This window comes from Bufo bufo, chromosome 3, assembly GCF_905171765.1.
Source record: "Bufo bufo chromosome 3, aBufBuf1.1, whole genome shotgun sequence".
In the NCBI taxonomy this organism is placed as follows: Eukaryota; Metazoa; Chordata; class Amphibia; order Anura; family Bufonidae; genus Bufo; species Bufo bufo.
In genome coordinates, this window is record NC_053391.1 from 356,516,714 (window position 1) to 356,539,057 (window position 22,344).

Below are 22,344 nucleotides of genomic sequence, written 5' to 3' on the forward strand. Positions count from 1 at the left end.
GTCGTGAGGGGGTGGTGATGAAACTAGATCCAGGCATCCCCTATGCTATTCCAGTAGTGTGACTGATCAGGATTTATCTGGTACTTCTGAGCGCTACCTCACTGTTGCAGGTAACGGATGCTGTTAGAGGACAAAATTGCGGACCAACGCGTTTCGGAAAGATGCGCTATCCTTCATCAGGGATAGTATAGTGCTCTACTGGTCTCCTTATATACCCTCCTTCTGGTCTCTATATTACAAGTACCACTTTAACCCCTTGTTCTCCATTCTTCACTATTCAAATGCAAACAGCTCCAATTCACTGTTCAGTCCATCAGGGATTAGAGAGCTCATAATAAATATCCATTTTGTAAAAGATTGCAATTTTGGCCTCTAACAGCATCCATTACCTGCAACAGCAACATCACTGTGCGCTCAGAGGAGCGCAAACACCAACACACCAGGAGTAGTGCTACCGGCTGTGGCACAACTCCGAGATTCCATCGAGGACTCCTAAGCAAGTCACTAACCCCTGATAGCATGCACTAGACAGAAGCATCCTCTCAGATACACATGCGAGGAGACAACTGCATTAAGATAATTAAGAGCGGCTGTACATCCAACTTACTTGTATTGTGTATGTGTTACCACGTAGGATACTGAGTGAGATGCAGACTAGGAGGGAATAGACAGAGCGCAGTGACATATTTATCTAATACTTAATAGTAACCTTATATGCAGCAGTTGTGGTACTGCTGCGTTACCACAGCACTACTATATACCCTCCAGGGAGCATGGGAACCATCTAGAACAAATAGCACTTAATTTTAAAACTTAATTTTTTCTCCCTCTTGTGCAAGTATTGTTATGGCCCCCTCCTCTTTCTATTGCACATAGACACAGTTAGAAAATCTCATATATGTAAATTAGCAATTTATGCCACAGTAGTGGTGTGAAAAAGTTGCAGATTTTGTTGCATGCAATATTTGAGTCTAAATCTGTGCCTATTCTCCCTTCATGCCACTTTTCAGAAGTGGTGAAAAAGGGGGGGGGAATTGTAAGGGCAGGGAGGTGGCATCGCAGCAAGTTCAGCATAGTGTTGATCACGAATATTCGAATTGCAAATTTTTATCGTGAATATCGGCACTTCAAGAATTCGCGAATATTTAGAATATAATTTTATAATATATTTTTTTAAATCAGTACACATGATCCCTCCCTGCTTCTAGCTTGTGGGCCAATAAGAAGGCTGCAATATCTTTGATTTTAGGAGTAGTGTTTATTGGAAAATTTTCGGAATGCGAATTTTCGGAATGAGAATCAATGAGATCGTGAAAACTCAGATCCGATGGTATATTCTAACCCCCAGGCGTTCCCATAGTAATGGGAACGCTTGTCGAGGAGGAGTATGCCAAAGTGGAACAACTGTACAAATATTTTTTTTAAAAGACGAATATTCTAAAAAACTATATTCATAATATTCTAAAACAAGAATATATAGCAATATAGCGAATATTCGAAAAAAAAAAAACAAATATAGAGCAATTTAGCTAATATAGTGCTATAATCTTCTTTGTCTAATAGTTGTAATTTTTTTCTCATCTAAAGTTCAGATTGGAAAAAAATTACAACTATTAAAAAAAAGATTATAACACTATATTAGCTAAATTGTTCTACATTATTATTTTTTTTGAATATTCGCTATATTGCTATATATTCTTGTTTTAGAATATTACGAATATTCTAAAAAACGAATATATAGCACTATATCGAATATATAATGTTTTTAGAATATTCATCTTTTTTTTCATCTGAAGTCTTGATTCCTCCCTGCTTAAGTAACTTTTTTTTTTTATCTGTACAGTTGTACCACTTTGGCATACTCCTACCCGACAAGCGTCCCCGTCACCATGGGAACGCCTGGAAGTTAGAATATACCATCGGATCTGAGTTTTCACAATCTCATTGATTCTCATTCCGAAAATTCTCATTACGAAAAAAATCTCATAACGAAAATTCTCATTACGAAAATTCGCAATCAACACTACTTCTAAAGTCAAAGATATTGCAGCCTTCTCATTGGCCCACAGGTTAGAAGCAGGGAGGGATCATGTATACTGATTAAAAAATCTCAAATATTTGAAATTACGAATATATATCACTATATTCTAAATATTCGCAAATTCTCTAATATTTGCATATTACGCGATCATTACCTTGCCGATTTTTGGAGTAAAAAATATAGAATATAACGAATATTCAACAAAATATTCGCAAAATATCGTGAATTCGAATATGACCCCTGCCGCTCATCACTAGTCCAGCACACTTATCTTTATTCATGCCAGTTTTCTAGCGTGAATAAAGACAGAAATATATGGCAGCTAGGAGGCTGCTGAAGATTTTAGACTGTCACATGGCCAGTGGGAGGATGCACCAAATCTATAAGGCATGTGCCTCTGCATAAATTTGGCGCATTCTCCAGCGGCGTAGGGGAATGTCCCCCTATATATTTATATACAGTTTGAATCAAATATATGTCCACTTTGGATAAAAATAAAGTACTTCACAAGGCATTTCCTATTTTACACATATAGATAGATAGATACATACATAGCTTTAAATACTGTATGTGTACCCCATAATGGTTCCTAATAGAAATTATAACTCTTACCACAAAACAGAATTGTCTTATCTCAAAATCAACTTTCCATATACTTAATTAGGTGTGATGCAACAACCCCGTTAAGGCTCCCTAATTATGCACCAGCTATATCTACATTACAAAAAGGAGGCTGTTTTGTCTTCAAATATGGTGTTACTGTGAAATTTCTTTGAAGATATTATTTAATGTTCACCACAATGAAGTGGAAATGGTTGTATATTAGGATAGATAGATAGATAGATAGATAGATAGATAGATAGATAGATAGATAGATCGTAGATAGATAGAATAAAAATGCACAACCTTGATGAAATGTTAATCATAAAAAGTTACCTGTTTTGCAATATTTGGTCCAGAGTTACTTATATATGATGGAGTCTTTGGAGGTCGTGGTGGTGGGAGCTGAACATGGTTTTCATATCTTCTCACCATATAATATTCCTCTTCATTAATTTCTTCTATGTTAGTTTTTGTTGGTAGAGAAAATACTTTGCCTTTAAAATGATCAATGACTAGAAAAGAAATTTTTAGCCGAAACACTGGAAGTTCCCAAACATCTTCAGGTTTGTCACATAAACTAACAAGTAAATATGAGTCTGTAATGTGCTCTTCCAGTTTTAATACTGATGTGTTGGCTAAAATGTCCTCTCCTACTGTAAACAGGTCCCTGACTGAGACCTTTACATTCAAAGGTAGCTGAAAATGATTGCAAAGTTCTGATAGGGAGTATTGTTTGCTATCGTGCACAATCTCCATGAAGCCACCTTCTACATAGAGTGGAAGAATGACTTTCACAGAGTTTCCATCATTCGTCTTTATACATTCCAGGGTATCTATAATAGTTTTTGTTCCTTCACAAAGGACTTCACAGGATGTAAACATCTTTACCTGCAACATGTCTCCAACATTCAGTGATGAAAATTCTGTATGTACTGTATGAAATGATTTTGTTGCTACCACATATAGGTCAGTCATTTCTCTCTTGGTGATATTAAGGTCAAAGACAGTTGGGAAGAAGCGGGGTCTCCTTTTAAATTTTCCTGTGTAGCTGGATGGAATAAGAAAATGTCTCTTTGGAGTATCACTTCTTGACTCTGAGGCAATAATTCTATCAGCTTGATACTTTTTGTGAACAATGATCCTTCTGCCACATCTTAATGCTTTGTAAGATTTGCAATGTTTTAATGGCCCTTCTAGAATTTCTACAATTAGTGGAAATTCATTGGTTGTTTTTTCAAAGATATCCTGAGTAGTTAATATTTGGGTGAAGAGTGTTAAATCACAGTGTTGGGTAATATCTAAAACTTCCACATCTAGATCTGACGCGAGGTTAAAAAACTCTCCATCTGAAGTGAGAAAATACATGTTAGTGTTCACATTCCAACCTTAATGACCCTCCTTACTTTAAGCAATACAGCAATTGACAGATAAACCATATCACATACTACAAGCATCGCCAGATATACCATATATGCAACTTGTGCAGTCACATATTAGCTTTGTAGGAAATGACCAAAAGCATCTTAGGAACAAAGGAACAATTGTCTATTAGCTTACATGCAAGGACCTGTGTCATTGATTTTCATGGCTTATAATTACTTCTAGATTAGCATACCAGTGAGGGATTTTCACTGTCTTCAGATGAGCCATAAGAGAGCAAGGTGCAAACGAACTGTTGTTACATATGGGACCTCTGCTGTCTGTGATCTCTCCTGGCACAATGTTATCAATAGCTTAAATATTAACCCTTTCTACCCCGGGCCAGTTTTCACCATCCTGCCCAGGCCAATTTTTGCAAATCTGACATGTGTCACTATATGTGGTAATAACTTTGGAACACTTTTACTTATCCAAGCCATTCTGAGATTGTTTCCTCGTGACTAGAGTTGAGCGGACACCTGGAAGTTCAGGTTCGAACTTCGCAAAAAAGTTCGAGTTCGGGACCCGAACTTGATCCGAACTTAACCCCAAACCCGAACCCCACTGAAGTCAATGGGGACCCGACCTTTGGAGCACTAAAATGGCTCTAAAAAAGTCATGGAAAGGGAAGAGGGCTGAAAAAGGCAGCAAAATGTAGTTAAGAGCATGGCAAGTGCTCTGCAAACAAATGTGGATAGGGAAATGACTTAAAATAACATAAAATACGTAAAAATAATAATCTTGATATAGGAGGAGGTCCATATGGAGTAGGAGGTTGAGGAGGCGGTGGATGTGGCGGTGTAGGTGGAAGTGGCGGTGAAGGAGGTAGCCAACACTTGTTTTTGTTTTTATTTTTTTAATTTTATTTTTATTTTTTTGTTTGTTTAAATTTGGGTAGACCCTAAAACATTGGGAAATATAAAAAATAAAACAAAGAGAAAGTGCGCTGGAGTACAACAATGGCTAGGTGAGGCCGGTATACATGTCTATACTGCACAAGGTACAGACAAGTCCCGTGGGATCCCTGCCTGGTTCATTTTAATGACCAAGAGCTTGTACACATTGGCTGTGGACAGGCGGCTGTGCTTGTCTGTGATAACCCCTTCCTGCAGTGCTAAACAAATGTTCAGACAATACACTGGCTGCAGGGCAGGCCAGCATCTCCAAGGTGTAAAGGGCAAGCTCAGGCCATGTACCCAATTTGGAGACGCAGAAGTTGAAGGGGGCAGACCCATCAGTCAGTATGCGTAGGCATGTGCACACATACTGCTCCACCATGTCGCACGTCCCCGTGACGTCCACGATCCAATTGGATATCTTCCGTATCAACTTTCGATGTTCTTTTATGCGCCTACCATGTTGATCACGGGTAACGGGAAATCAGGGTTCCATGCCGGAGAGGGAGCCTGATAAAGGGATACCACATCCAAGGGAGGACAATGGCTGAAATCGAATTGGGTGGAGATGGTGGGACAAGTTATTAAAGCCGAAGCATCGAAGGAAGGCAGGAGGCGCGCGGCAATTATCCACTCCCGACTCGGGGAAGTAGTGACGATAAATAATACAGGACTCTTAAGATGCCCTGTTATTGGAATGAGTAATAAAAAATTACAGGGAATGACACTGCGGTATTTTGGATGAGGAAACCTTATACAGGAGAGGCCCTGCTGCCTCTTTGTTGACTAGATAACTTCTGCCTGATCGCACGTCCCCATCCCCCCCCAATTTGGAGATGCAGAAGTTGAAGGGGGCAGACCCATCAGTCAGTACGTGTAGGCGTGTGCACACATACTGCTCCACCATGTCGCACGTCCCCGTGACGTCCACGATCCAATTGGATATCTTCCCTATCAACTTTCGATGTTCTTTTATGCACCTAACATGGTGACCACCGGTAACGGGGAATCATTGTTCGATTTCGGAGAGGGAGCCTGATAAACGGCTACGGCTACTACTTCAAAGCAAGGCAGCATTAGTTGCGGGCCTGCAGGTGAGCTGACCCTATAATCGTTAATCTGTGCCAGGCTGCCCAGAGCCAACGACAAGCTGTCCTCCCCCCAGACACGCACCAGGGATGCCCATGAGCTGGTTTGGGTAACACTTTGCTGTGAACACGGTTCCTCCTCCTCATCCTCCACCTCGTCATCCTCCAGAACTGTGCCCTGGCTGGACAATTGTGTACCTGGCGTATGTTGGTGCAGGAACCCACCCTCGGATCCACTTGTGAATGACTGGCCTGAAACCCTTGTAAATGATCCCTCCTCCTCCTCCTCCTCCTATGCCACATCCTCTTCTATCATTGCCCGAAGCGGTTTTTCAAGGAGACATAGAAGTGGGATAGTAATGCTGAGAACAGCGTCATCGGCACTGGCCATGTTGGTGGAGTACTCCAAACAGCGCAACAAAGCACACAGGTCTCGCATGGAGGCCCACTCATTGGTGGTGAAGTGGTGCTGTTCCGTAGAGCGACTCACCTGTGCGTGCTGCAGCTGAAACTCCACTATCACCTGCTGCTGCTCACACAGTCTGGCCAGCATGTGCAAGGTGGAGTTCCACCTTGTGGGCACGTCTCATATGAGGCGATGAGCAGAAAGGCTGAAGTTAAGTTGCAGCGCAGACAGACGAGCAGCAGCAGGGTGAGAACGCCAAAAGCGCGCACAGACGGCACGCACTTTCTGCAGCAGCTCTGACATATTGGGGTAATTTTTCAAGAATTTCTGCTCCACCAAATTCAGCACATGCGCCAGGCAAGGGATGAGCGTCAAACCAGCTAGGCCCAGAGCTTTTACAAGATTTTGCCCATTATCGCACACCACTAGGCCGGGCTTGAGGCTCACTGGCACCAACCACTCATCGGTCTGTTGTTCCATGCCCATTCACAGCTCCTACGCGGTGTGGGTTTTGTCCCCCAAACAGATAAGTTTCAAAACTGTCTGTCTGCTGTCGTTTACCCCTGGCTGTGCTGAAGTTGGTGGTGAAGGTGTTACGCTGACCGGATGAGGAGGCGATAGAGGATGAAGAAGCGAAGTAGGAGGAGGAAGCAACAGGAGGCAAAGAGAAATGCCCAGCAATCCTCGGTGGTAGAAGGACATGCGCAAAACTGCTATCCGCCTCAGGCCCAGCCGCAACTGCATTTACCCATTGTCCTGTTAGGGAGATATAACATCCCTGACCATGCTTACTGGTCCACGTATCCGTAGTTAGATGGACCTTGCCACACATGGCATTGTGCAGTGCACACCTGATTTTGTCCCCCACTTGGTTGTGCAGTGAAGGGATGACTCACCTGGAAAAGTAGTGGCGGCTGGGCACAACGTACTGTGGGACAGCCACCGCTATAAGGCTTTTAAAACTCTGCGTCTCAGCCAGAAGGAATGACAGCATTTCAAAGGCTAGTAATTTTGAAATGCTGCCATTCAGGGCCAGGGATCGCGGGTGGGTAGGGGGGTACTTCCTCTTTCGCTCCAGTGTTTGAGAGATAGACAGCTGAACGCTTCCATTAGACATTGTGGAGATGCTTGGTGACCGAGGTGGTGGCGTTGCTGCCACATCCTCTGTTTGCGGGGTGGCAGGTGGCACTGTCATACTAGAGGGGAATGAAAAGGCCGAGACTGCAGCAGAAGAGGAAGCAGGAGGAGCCAGAGACCTTTCTTGGTTTTTGAGGTGTCTACTCCACTGAAGCTCGTGCTTTGCACTTAGATGCCTGGTCATGCAGGTTGTGCTCAGGTTTAGAATGTTTATGCCTCGCTTCAGGCTCTGATTGCACAGCGTGCAAACCACTTGTGTCTTGTCGTCAGCACATTGACTGAAGAACTGCCACGCCAGGGAACTCCTTGGAGCTGGCTTTGGTGTGCTCGGTCCCTTGGTGCAGTGGGCAGTAGCAGGCTTACTGTCTAGGGGACGACCGCTCCGCTTTTGCACCCTGCTCCCTCTTGCTGTGCTAGTGGCTCTGTGCGACCACCGCCTCTTCCTCTGAACTACACAGGTCACTCTCATGACCTTAATTGCATGTGGGGTCAAGGACCTCATCGTCCTCCACATCATCTTCCACCCAGTCTTCACCCCTGCCCTCCTTGTCGGTCTGCACACTGCAGAAAGCCGCAGCGGTTGGCACCTGTGTTTCGTCATCATCCGAGATGTGCTGCGGTAGTCCTCCCATGTACTCATCCTGAAACATAAGTGGTTGGGCATCGGTGCACTCAATCTCTTCCACTTCTGGGGCAGGGCTATGTGGATGGCCCTGGGGAACCCTGACAGCAGAGTCATCAAAAAGCAGAAGAGACTGCTGCATGACTTGGGGCTCAGATTGCTTGGCTGATTTGTAAAGGGGTGAGGTGAAAGACTGAAGGAACTGGAGGCACTGTCAGCCACCCAATCTACTATCGCCTGTACTTGTTCTGGCCTCACCATTCGTAGAGCTGCATTCGGCCCTACCAAATAACACTGAAGGTTCTGTTGCCTCTTCACACCTGAGGAAGGTGTTTCACTTGGGCATGTAGCTGGCACAGATCGACCACATCCTCTTCCTGCAACAGGAGCTCCACCAACACCACGACCAGGGCCACGTCTTTTGTTTGAAGCTCTCCTCATTTTTTGCGGTCACCCACTGAAGTAACAGACGTTTTTACTAAATTAAGTTCCTTGTGAACAATGCAGACCAGGAGTTTTTTGACTGCCAAAATTGGTTAATTTCACCCAACAATGGAACAGACAAATTTTAGAAATTTAGGTTCCTATCACCTAGACACAATTCACAGTATTGGTTTGAGATAAATATATTGTAGGAACAATAAACTGTATCACTGATTTGTTTTCCTACTAAAACTTAACTTTTATCAGATAATTTATATAAAAAATAATATTTTTTATATAAATTATCTGATAAAAGTTAAGTTTCCTGTCACCTAGGCAGAGCAGGGGTTTGTGGACGGGAAAAATGGGTTAATGTCAACCAACAATGGAACAGATGAGTTTTTTAACCCCTTAAGGACACATGATGTACCGGTACGGCATGTTTCCCGAGTCCTGTCACAACGCCGGGGGGGGTCATGTGACCCCCCCGTAACGGCGATCGCAGCAAACTGCAGGTCAATTCAGACCTGCGGTTTGCAGTGCTTTCTGCAGTTTCTGATCCCCGCGGAAACTCAGAAACTTTAAAATGCCCAAAATAAAGATTTTTCACACCCCCCTGCACCCCTGAATGATTTTATGCCGGCGGGTGGTGCAGGGGGGAAGTTGCAGGCGGTGCGGGAGGTGCGGCAGGCGGGATCTCGATCCCCCGCTCGCCTCCTCTTAAATATTCATTGGCGTCCAGTGGGTATACCAGAGTGTCAGCACATTGCTGACACTCTGGTATAAACGGCTGACATCTGTGCTCATCCATGGATTCTGTCAGTGTTTTGATCTGTTCACCATCAACATTGCGTGCAGCAGCAACCACAGCCTCCCAGACACTGTTCAGAGAGGTGTACTGTTTTCCCTCCTTGTAAATCTCACATTTGATGATGGACCACAGGTTCTCAATGAGGTTCAGATCAGGTGAACAAGGAGGCCATGTCATTAGATTTTCTTCTTTTATACCCTTTGTTGCCAGCCACGCTGTGGAGTACTTGGACGCGTGTGATGGAGCATTGTCCTGCATGAAAATCATGTTTTTCTTGAAGGATGCAGACTTCTTCCTGTACCACTGCTTGAAGAAGGTGTCTTCCAGAAACTGGCAGTAGGACTGGGAGTTGAGTTTGACTCCATCCTCAACCCGAAAACGCCCCACAGGCTCATCTTTGATGATACCAGCCCAAACCAGTACTCCACCTCCACCTTGCTGGCGTCTGAGTCGGACTGGAGCTCTCTGCCCTTTACCAATCCAGCCACGGGCCCATCAAGACTCACTCTCATTTCATCAGTCCATAAAACCTTAGAAAAATCAGTCTTGAGATATTTCTTGGCCCAGTCTTGACGTTTCAGCTTGTGTGTCTTGTTCAGTGGTGGTCGTCTTTCAGCCTTTCTTACCTTGGCCATGTCTCTGAGTATTGCACACCTTGTGCTTTTGGGCACTCCAGTGATGTTGCAGCTCTGAAATATGGCCAAACTGGTGGCAAGTGGCATCTTGGCAGCTGCACGCTTGACTTTTCTCAGTTCATGGGCAGTTATTTTGCGCCTTGGTTTTTCCACACGCTTCTTGCGACCCTGTTGACTATTTTGAATGAAACGCTTGATTGTTCGATGATCATGCTTCAGAAGCTTTGCAATTTTAAGAGTGCTGCATCCCTCTGCAAGATATCTCACTATTTTTGACTTTTCTGAGCCTGTCAAGTCCTTCTTTTGACCCATTTTGCCAAAGGAAAGGAAGTTGCCTAATAATTATGCACATCTAATATAGGGTTTTGATGTCATTAGACCACACCCCTTCTAATTACAGAGATGCACATCACCTAATATGCTTAATTGGTAGTAGGCTTTCGAGCCTATACAGCTTGGAGTAAGACAACATGCATAAAGAGGATGATGTGGTCAAAATACTAATTTGCCTAATAATTCTGCACTCCCTGTAGAGTTCCGTCATCGGGGCTCTATGCCGGAAGAATCCTGATCAGTTTTATCCTAATGCATTCTGAATGGAGTGAAATCCGTTCAGGATGCATCAGGATGTCTTCAGTTCCAGAATGGAACGTTTTTTGGCCGGAGAAAATACCGCAGCATGCTGCGCTTTTTGCTCCGGCCAAAAATCCTGAAGACTTGCCGCAAGGCCGGATCCGGAATTAATGCCCATTGAAAGGCATTGATCCGGATCCGGCCTTAAGCTAAACGTCGTTTCGGCGCATTGCTGGATCCGACGTTTAGCTTTTTCTGAATGGTTACCATGGCTGCCGGGACGCTAAAGTCCTGGCAGCCATGGTAAAGTGTAGCGGGGAGCGGGGGAGCAGCATACTTACCGTCCGTGCGGCTCCCGGGGCGCTCCAGAGTGACGTCAGGGCGCCTCAAGCGCATGGATCACGTGATCGCATGGCACGTCATTCATGCGCATGGGGCACTCTGATGTCATTCTGGAGCGCCCCGGGAGCCGCACGGACTGTAAGTATACCGCTCCCCCGCTCCCCGCTCCTACTATGGCAACCAGGACTTTAATAGCGTCCTGGCTGCCATAGTAACACAAAGCATTTTGAAGACGGATCCGTCTTCAAATGCTTTCAGTACACTTGCGTTTTTCCGGATGCGGCGTGTAATTCCGGCAAGTGGAGTACACGCCGGATCCGGACAACGCAAGTGTGAAAGAGGCCTAAGATAATCGCCCAAAAACTGAAAAAAAACTATGGCTCTCAGACTATGGAGACACTAAAACACGATTTTCTTTGTTTCAAAAATGAAAATCATTGTGTAAAACTTACATAAATAAAAAAATTGTATACATATTAGGTATCTCCGTGTCCGTGACAACCTGCTCTATAAAAATACCACATGATCTAACCTGTCAGATAAATGTTGTAAATAACAAAAAAAAAAAAAAACGGTGCCAAAAAAGCTATTTCTTGTTATCTTGCCTCACAAAAAGTGTAATATAGAGCAACCAAAAATCATATGTACCCTAAACTAGTACCAGCAAAACTCTAGGGGTGCATCAGGGGGGCTTCAAATGGGACATGGTGTCAAAAAAAAGTCTAGCAAAATCTGCCTTCCAAAACCCATTTGGCGTTCCCCTCCTTCTATGTCCTCCCGTTTGGCCAAACAGTAGTTTAGGACCACATATGGGGTGTTTTTGCAAACTACACAATCAGGGCAACCCATATTGAGTTTTGTTTGGCAGTTAACCCTTACGTTATTACTGGAAAAAATGGGTTAAAATGGAAAATTTTCCAAAAAATTGAAATTCCTAAATTGTTTCTCCATCTGCCATTAACTCTTGTGGAACACCTAAAGGGTTAACAAAGTTTGTAAACCCAGTTTTGAATACCTTGAGGGGTGTACTTTCTTAGATGGAGTGACTTTTTTGACATTTCTATTCTAGGGGTGCAACGGGGGGCTTGAAATGGGACATGGTATAAACAAAAGCAGTCCTGCAAAATCTGCCTTGCAAAACCCATATGGCGTTCCCCTCCTTCTATGTCCTTCCGTTTGGCCAAACAGTAGTTTACGACCACATATGGGGTGTTTCTGCAAACTACAGAATCAGGGCAACCCATATTGAGTTTTGTTCAGAGGTACTTTACAACCAAAAAAAATTTTATATGTCACCCCACAATTGAACAGATGGATTTAACTGATTATATTTCACTCTCAGAAATGTGGCATTTCTGTAAACTGCAGGATCAGGGTAATAAATATAAAAAAAAATTTGGCTGTTAACCCTTGGTTTTTACCGGAAACGACGGATTGAAATGGAAAAGTGACAAAAATAGCTGTTTTGGCACCATTTAAAAAAAAATTTTTGGACCTTGTTAATCTTGGGGATTGGGTCTTGGGGTATTTTTAAAGACGAGATTATTACGGATGCGGCGATACCTAATAAGTCAAATTTTTTACAATTATTTAGGTTTTAGACTATATTATCTTTTTGGATACAAAAAAAGAAATTTTTTGTATCTCTATAGTCTAAGAGTAATTTTTTTTAGTTTTTTAGCCGATTGTATTAGGTAGGGGCTCATTTTTTGCGAGATGAGGGGACGGTTTTATTGGCACTATTTTGGGGGCTTTATGACTTTTTGATCGCTTGCTATTACACTTTTTTTATGTAAGGTGACCAAAAAAAATCTTTTTTTGCACCTTTTTTTTTTTGTTTATTTTTTTGTTTTGTTTTACCGTGTTAATTTGGGGGGTTAGTGGTATATTTACAGAGAAGATTATTACCGACGCGGCGCTACCTAGTAAGTCTACTTTTCTTCTTTTTTTTGGTTCTACAAAAAATCTTTTTTTGGTGTCTCAAGTCTGAGAACCATTGTTTTTTTGAATACTCAGTGGCTAAGTTGATGAAGGGGATTATAAATTTAGAACTCCATGGAAGTGTGGTACTCCCTGAAGCGACCGATAAGCAACCCGGATGATCGAGACATGTGTCACACTGAGTGGTGGTGTCCTTCCGTATCCCCCTCTTGTGACACACTCTGCTTTTTTTTTGAGTTCGTCCCTTCTTTCCAGTATGGGGGACCACACCTGGAAAGTGTTGGCCAGGGACGATCTGGGCGCCTCCAATTCCCGAGGTACTCCCACCTGCTCTTTCCCGGTCAGAAAAGATCAGGGTCTTGAGGACTGCCTCATAGAACTGGAGAAATGTCCCTTTGTTGCCAGCGCACTGGAACAGTACAAAAGAGTTGTACATGGCAACCTGCACCAAGTAGACCGCAACTTTTTTGCACCATGCCTTGGTTTTGCGCATCGCGTTATATGGCTTGAGGACTTGATCAGAGAGATCAACTCCTCCCATATACCGATTGTAGTCGATGATACAATCGGGCTTGAGGACTGTTGCCGCAGTACTCGCACAGGGACAGGGGTGATGCCGTTACCATGAATTGTGGACAGTACAAGGACATCCCTCTTGTCCTTATATCTGACCAGCAGCAGGTTTTCACTAGTAAGGCACATCTCACCCCTGGGGATAGGTAGGGAAGCCGCGCTGATTTTTCCGCACGGTCCCACAAGCGAACGTGGATCTGGCGGCGAGGGACTGGAATAAGGGGATACTAGTATAAAAGTTATCCACGTATAGGTGGTAATCCTTATCTAGCATTGGGTGCATAAGGTCCCACACAAGTTTCCCGCTAACACCCAGAGTGGGGGGACATTCTGGGGGTTGAATACGGGACTCTCGCCCCTTGTACACACGAAACTTGTAAGTGTACCCTGAAGTACTCTCACAAAGTTTGTACAGCTTCACGCCATACCTCGCTCGCTTAGAGGGAACATACTGGCGGAAAATGAGTCTCCCTTTGAAAGCAATGAGAGACTCATCAACGACCTCCCTTCCAGCTACGTAGGCCTCCATGAATTTGGCCCCTAAGTGATCGATGACCGGCCTGATTTTGTACAGGCGGTCATAGGCAGGATCACCTTGGGGGGGACATGCTGCATTATCTGCATAATGTAGGCATTTCCGGGTGGCCTCAAATCGAATCGGGAACGTGTCATGGCCATACTGTAGAGTGGGGTCTGGTAGAGGACGTCCCCACTCCAGTACAGCCTGACACTAGGCTTTTTGACTAGGCCCATATGCAGCACGAGGCCCCAAAACGTCCTCATCTCGGCTGCACTGACTGGAGTCCAGCCACCGGCCCTAGCCAAAAACTAGCCCGGGTGATGAGCGACGAACTGTTGGGCGTACAGGTTCGTCTGCTCTACCATCAGATTTACCAGTTCCTCACTGAAAAAAAGACTGAAAAAGTCGTATTCAGTGAAGCCCTCTGTGTAAATCTGGATTCCTGATTCACCAACAAAATCAGGAATCGCGGGCTCAAAGTTCTCTGGGGTACACCAGACAGGTCCACCTGCAGGGGGCTCAGGTGGACTGACCTGGTGGGCCGGAAAACTAGTACGAGCCCCAGCACTGCTCGTACTAGGCTGGGCCACAGGGTCCCTAGCATGGGGGGCTCATCACCGCTTGATGATGAGGAGGATGCGGATGACAACAGGAACGTGGGGTCATCCTCATCCTCACTGGGGCTCTCGGACTCGGAGGTAAGGAGGGTGTATGCCTCCTCGGCCGAGAACGTCCGGCGGGCCATCGGGGAGTGTGTGTCTGCTTGTGTGTGTGGAAAACTTTATTAGGTGTGCGTGTGTGTGGGGCACGGGTGTTCACGCACTTACCCTATAGCTATAAAAAAATATATATCCCTAACTAAAAAAAAGTACAAAAAAGTGTAAAAAAGAAAAAAATATACAATTGCGCTGTGGGGCGGGGTGGGCAATGCGCTAACAGTGGCCAGACGCAAAGACTGCCGGCCACAGTTAACGCATGCAAAGAAAAAATAACAAAAAAAGTGTGTGTGGGGGGGCAAGCTGCAGCACCCCTGGGGAGGTCTAGGGTCACACAGCTAACTTCTGTGTACCCGAGACACCCGATCAGGGGGCTCACAGAACAAAAAAGTTTTTTTTGTTTTTTTTTACCTAATCTAACCCTAAACTTGCCCTAACTACCCATGCCTACACCTCCCACTACCTGCCTGCCCCTGCCTGTCCCTGTATCCTAAGGTGGCACCAAAAACTCACAATGTCGGTGGGTAGCGCGATCTCCTGCTGCTCTCCCCGCTCCACGGACCGGAATGAGCGGGGAGAGCAGCGGCGGAGATTCAAACTTGCCGCGCTCCGCCCACATGCCGCATGGGGACCAATCGCAGGCAATCCTGAGAGGTGGCGTGATCACCACCTCACAGGATCGCAGGACGGTGATTGGTGGTGTATATTCACACCACCGATCACCGTCCTTTCCGGGTTATCAAAAACCCGAATAACCCGGAAACGCAGAAAACCGCAGGTCTGAATTGACCTGCGGTTTTCTGCGATTGCCGACATCAGGGGGTCACAAGACCCCCCCGGGCATTGGTACAGAGTGCCTGCCGAATGATTTAGGCAGGCACTCTGTTCCGATCACCGCAGGCAGCGCTGCGGTGATCGGAAATTCTCAGGACGTACCGGTACGCCCTGTGTCCTTAAGTACCAGGACATCAGGGCGTACCGGTACGCCCTGTGTCCTGGACAGGTTAAGGACCAGTTCAGGTCTGAAGTCACTTTGTGGGGCTTACATAGTGAAAATCCCCCATAAATGACCCCATTGTAGAAACTACACCCCTCAAGCTACTCAAAACTGATTTTACTAACTTTGTTAGCCCTTTAGATGTTCCACAAGAATAAAAGGAAAAAAGAGATGAGATTTAACTTTTTGGGCAGATTTTCCATTTTAATCTATGTTTTTCTTTAACACATCGAGGGTTAACAGCAAAACAAAACTCAATATTGATTACCCTTATTGTGCAGTTTACAGAAACACCCCACATGTGGTTGTAAACTGCTGTACGGGCACACAGCAGGGCGCAGAAGAAAAGGAACGCCATATGGTTTTTGGAAGGCAGATTTTGCTGGACTGATTTTTAGATGCCATGTTCCATTTTAAGCCCCCCTGATGCACCCTTACAGTAGAAACTCCCAAAAAGTGACCCCATTTTGGAAACTACGGGATAAGCTGCCAGTTTTATTGGTACTATTTTGGAGTACATATAATTTTTAATTGCTCTATATTACGTTTTTTGTGAGGCAAGGTAAACCAAAAATGGCTGTTTTGGCACTTTTTTTTTTTCACAACATTCACCTGAAAGGGTAGATCATGTGCTATTTTTATATAGCAGGTTGTTACGGATGCAATGATATCAAATATGTCTACTATCTTTGTTTGTTTCAGTTTTACATAATAAAGTGTTTTTGTGTGTCCATTTTCTGAAAGCCTTTTTTTTTTTTGCCGATCGTCTTGTGCAGGAAGAGTTGATGTTTTTATTGGTACCATTTTTGGGTACATATGATTTTTTGATCATTCATTATTACACTTTATGGGGCAAGGTGACCAAAAAATGTGTAATTTTGGCACAGTTTTTATTTATTTATTTTTCCAGAGTTCACCTGAGGGATTAGGTGATCTGACATTTTATAGAGCAGATCATTACGGATGTGGCAATACCTAATATGTATGCTTTTTCTTATTTATTTAAGTTTTACACAATAAGCATTTTTTAAATCAAAAAAATTATGTTTTAGTGTATCTATAGTCTGAAAGCCATAGCTTTTTTATTTTTTGACCGATTGTCTTAGGTAGGGTGCCTTTTTTTGTGGGATGAGGTGATGGTTTGATTGATACTATTTTGGGGGCATGCGCCTTTTTGATCGCTTGGTGTTGCAATGTTTGTGATGTAAGGTGACAAAAATGGCTTTTTTTAGACAGTTTTTATTTTTTACGATGTTCACCTGAGGGGTTAGGTCATGTGATATTTTTATAGACCTGGTTGTTATGGACATGGCGATACCTAATACGTATACTTTTTACATTTATTTCACTTTAACACAATAGCATATTTGACACACAAAAAATGATGTTTTAGTGTCTTATGTTCTGAGAGCTACAGGTTTTTTTTTGCGGTTTTCTTATTTAGGTGCTTATTTTTTGCGGGATGAGGTGACAGTTTTATTGGTATCATTTTATGGGACATACGCCTTTTTGATCGCTTGGTGTAGCACTTTTTGTGATGTAAGGTGACAAAAATGGCTTTTTTTTACATAGTTTTTATTTTTATTTTTTTTATGGTGTTTATTGGACAGGGTGGATCATGTGATATATTTATAGAGTTAGTAGTTACCGACGCAGCGATACATAATATGTGTGCTTTTTCTTTTTTCTTATAAAATCAGGGGAAAAGGGGCATTTTTCTTTTTTCACTTTTTTTAATTAAAAACACAGTTTTTTACTTTTTTTAACTTTATTTCTGACTTTAACTTTTGGGGAGTAAGAGTAATACACTAACAGGTTGCCTAGGAGACCCAGCCTGAGGCTGGATCTCCTGGGCACCCATAAAAGGCAGGTCCCGATGCTGTGCAAGGCATTGGACAGCCTCTCCATGGCATCGGGCTGCCTTCTAACCCATCGGGTCCCCGCCACAACAGCGCATACAGCAGGGGTCCGGCTAACGGGAACAGCCGGTCCCCTGCAGCTGATCAGGCGGGTGCAGCTCCGTAATAGTACTGCACTGGGCGGCAAGTCATGTCCCGCTGCGCCGTACTATTACGGTGCTGGTCGGGAAGGGGTTAAAGCTAAAGGATACATAAAATATAAAGGAAAAAGGGCCAAATAGTCTTAATAATCGGTAAAATTATCATCTTACTTCTTTCATGCCCATGATACTTACATTGCGTCAGTACCTTTAGTTCATAGACAGGCTTTACAACCATCATTCCTTTAATGAAAGCACTGTAGCAAAGTTTTTGACTCGTGCAATTTCCTATGATATCTTTAAGTATTACAGTCCTGGCCCTGTTCTTTGGGATTTTCCAGTCTACAATCTCTTTGAGTGTATAAATTCTTTCATCCTGGCACTCATAAAACTTTCCAGTATGGGACAGAGGTAGAATAAATGAATGATCTGTTCCCTCTATTGTCACTTTACATATGATTGACTTGACTCCATTTATTTCTTCCACAGAGTTGAATATGATGGCTTTGCCTTTGTCGATGGTTATGTCTCCTATATGAATCTCAGAATCGCTATAGAGGTTTGGATTGCCAAAGGGTCCAATAGGTAGTGCCTGTACGATTTCTTCAATGGAGTGATATGGGTTTTTATCAGCCATGACTGAGAACAAGCCTACAAGAAACAAATCTTAATACATATATTTCTATTGAAAATGTATCAGTTATTTAACTTCTATTATTAACCATTGCATTCCTGGGCTGTGTCTGGTATTGAAGCTCAACTTCATTCATGTGACTGTTGCTGAGCTACTACACGAAACACTGGCCATGGACAAGAGTAGTGATGTCTCTTTAATGAGGCTTTCCAGGTCCCATCTTTAGGATAGGCAATCAGATCAATGGGGATCCAGCTCCTACTAGAAGCTGATTTAGTGGGGTGCCAGGTCCCCAACAATCTGATATCGATGACCAATCCTAAGGATAGGTCATCAATACTGGAAAATTCCTTTAACCACTTTGTGACCACACCCTGTAAGTGTACATCTGATGTCTTTAAAGATGGCACCCGCTCATGAGGCAGATCAGGGATTTTTAACCCCTCAGATGTGGTGGTCAGTTTGTGACCACAGCATCTGAGTCGTCTTTTTCCAGGAGCTGCACTCCCTGGGTCCAATGGCTCGCCGTACCAAGATTAAAGGAGCCGTTTGGTTGCTATATGCTCGGCCATATGAAGGCTTTGAGGCCTGTCATAGTGAAGATCCTATCAAGCCCTCATAGGCTTCAATGTTAAATCATTGCAGTCTATGGAAGAAGCGCTCAGACGATTGCAAATTAAAGTCCCATAGGGGGACATAAAGTTAGTGTAAAAAAAAGTTAAACTATTTAAAAAAATATATAAAAAATAAAAAGATATACAAATTTAAATCCTTGTACTAAAAATAAAAATAAATAAACAATAAAAAAAATGAAGATCATAGACACTGCCACATCCCAAAAACTATAAAAGTGTGCTACAGCTGTAATCATACTGACCCCCAGAATGAAGTGAAAATGTCAGTTTCACCACATAGGGAAACCCTTGAAACTATGGCGGAATTGCGTTTTTTTTTCCATTTACACCTCATTTGGAATTTTTTCCAGCTTCCCACTACATCGTATGAGAGATTAAATGGTGCCATTAGAAAGTACAACTTATCCTGCAAAAAAACTTGTCGCCATATGACTGAGTAAGTGGAAATATTTTAAAGTTATGGCTCTAGGAATGCAGGCAAGCAGTAAAAAAAGGAAAATCATTTGGTCAGGAAGGGGTTAAAATGTATTTAGATCTAAATTGCATTTATATAGGAATAGAAGGGGTAGACAAAGCAGGCAAGTACAACATTAATATCTTTAAAAAAATAACCCTATAAATGTTTCTTTATATATGACTTCTTCAATGTGCTAAGTTCAAACAGCTCCTATCCTCCAAGTCTATTTCATCTGCCTATATATGTAAACCCATATTTGTCCTTCCTGGTTCTTCTGAAAGTACATATATACAGCTGTACTTACTATAAGAATCCCTAAGATCTGATAGATGATATTTTACAATGTGTAGGCAGTGGGCATATGCGTTATTCTCATCAGCTTTAATCACCATGTTCAAAAAATTATTTTAGTTGCTTCCTGCTTTGGTAGGATGTAAATGATCCTTTCATGAAAAGGTGATTCTCGTAGTGATTCTCGAAAAGGTGATTCTCGAGTTTAATTCATTATGTTACTAGTGCAGGCGATATAGCAGAATACATCATATGAGGGTATGAGAAAAACATGCAGTTCTGATGATATACTGTATCAAATGACTACTATGATACCTGGAAAATCAGGTGGAAGCTCTGCTGCAGGCAACTTGCTGTATTCATTGTAAGTTGCTATGACTTTCTTGACTTTTAATTCAGTGATTTTGATAACATCTCCTGTTGAAAGAGAGCATTCATTTCCAGAGAGTTCATAATGGGAACCTAAATGAAACAAAGTCAAGTGAAATGTTAAAAAGGGCATTTGATAATTTAAGGTCATTTTCTCATGATTGCTGCTATATCACCTTAGTTTTAATATCACAGAATAGTAAGAATATAGACAGTCGGATTTCTTTATCAAGGTGAGCATGAAAAGGGATTTCTAAGACTTTATAACTGATGTACTATTCTCAGGATAGGTCATTAGTATCTGATCGGTGGCGGTCCAACACCCTGGATTCACGCCCATCAGCAGTTTGTGAAGGCACTCCAGTGAGCACCGCAGCCTTTTCTGTGGTCACCAAGCACAGCGCCAAACATTGTATAGCTGCTGTGCTTGGTATGCCGCCCAGCCCAATTCACTTCAGTGGGGCTGAACAGTGCCTAGACCATGTGACTGATGAACGTGTCGTCACTGATCTGGGAAAAGCTAAGAGAAGGCCGCAAGCGCTACAGTGGGCACCATGCCTTCTCAAACAGCTGATCGGCGGGGGTCCCAAGTATCAGACCCCCACTGATCAGATACTGATGACCTATCCTGAGGACAGGTCATTAGTTACAAAGTCTCTGAAAATCTCTTTAAAATTCCCATCTCCACCTTGTTGATTCCACATATCAACTCTATATCCCAAAATCAACCTATGGTACACCTATGCTACACTGATTGTAGCTACCAGGGTCTTATAGTTTTCTATCTTTTCTCCAGTTTCTGCTGGCTTTGGTGATAGCACACTTCTTCAAAACATCACAGTGCAACTTGTTTCTACGAGCATGTTCCCATTACTTGGAGCCAAGTATAGCAGATTAAGATGGCTACTAATCTACTGTACATTACACTCCCAGGTGACATTCTATTTATTGGTATTGAGCAGCTCAGAGGTGACTGGAATTACTGCACATGCTTTAAATATGTACCTGGCCAATATTGTAGAACACCATACTAGGGCATCTACATATCCATGGGCAATGATATAGTGGATGTAACTATAGACAACAAATATACAAATGAAATACACTAAATGGACAAAAGTGTTGGGACATCTACACCATTACAGGAGCTTTTATGACAAACCATTCTAAATCAATAGGCTTTTATATGGAGCTGGTCCTCCCTTTGCAGTTAAAACACCTTCCATTCTTCTTGGAAGGCTTTCTGTAAGATTTTGGAGTGTGTCTGTGGGAATTTCTGCTGATTCATCCAGAAGAGCATTTGTGAGGTCGTACATTAATGTTGGATGAGAAAGCCTAGCTCGAAATCTCCATTCTAGGTCATCCCAAAGGTGTTCGATGGGGTTGAGGTCATGGTTATACGTAGGCCAATCATGTTCTTTCACACTAAACTTACCCAACTATGCCTTTATGGACCTTGCTTTGTGCACTGAGGCACAGTCATGCTAGAATTTCAAAGTGCCTTTCCCAAACTGTTCTCACAAAGTTAGAAGCTTATAATTGGCCAAAATGTCTTAATATGCTGAATCATTAAGATTTCTCTTCAGTTAAACTAAGAGGCCTAGGCCAAGTCCTGAAAAACAACCCTACAGCATTATCCCTCCTCCACCAAATTTTACAGTTTACACAATGCAGTCAGGCAGTCACAATGCAGTTCTTCTGGCATTTGTCATATCCATACTCGTCCATCAGTCTTCCAGATGCTCCAGTGTCTAATGCCAGCATTATTTACACCATCCTGTTCCATCATTGACATTGTGCTTGATGATGTCACGGTTGCATGCAGCTGCCTGGCCATGGAACTCCATGCCATGATGCTCCCAGTGCACAGTTTTTGTGCCGATGTTAATGCCAAAGGAGGACTTTGAAACTCTGCAGTTAATGAGTCAGCAGAGCATTGGTGACTTTTATGCACTATGCGCCTCCTAAAGTAGATCCTAGACACTCCCATTTTGCAGTCATTCAGCTTAAAGTTAATCATGGAATATCTAGAAGGGAAATGACGTTGCAACGGTGGCATCCTACTACAGTAACATGATGGAATTCAGTGAGCTCTTTAGAACAACCAATTCTTTTACAAATATTTGTAAAAGCGACTGAATGGCTAGGAGCTCTATTTTTTTTTTCACCTCTGTCAATGGGATTGATTGAAACATCTGAAAACAATGCTACACATG

The 22,344-nt window shown here is 43.1% G+C and overlaps 1 protein-coding gene across 1 annotated transcript; it reads right to left on the bottom strand.

Moving 5' to 3' along the window:
- Nucleotides 1-2,959: 2,959 nt before the first annotated feature.
- On the bottom strand, nt 2,960-21,975 carry LOC120993793 (protein THEMIS-like). The gene is made up of 4 exons (XM_040422263.1): nt 21,900-21,975; nt 20,075-20,221; nt 17,938-18,393; nt 2,960-3,990 (listed from the first exon to the last, which is right to left on the bottom strand). The coding sequence occupies exons 1-4, from the start codon at nt 21,973-21,975 to the stop codon at nt 2,960-2,962; spliced, it is 1,710 nt and encodes a 569-aa protein (XP_040278197.1).
- Between the last annotated feature and the right edge of the window lie 369 nt (nt 21,976-22,344).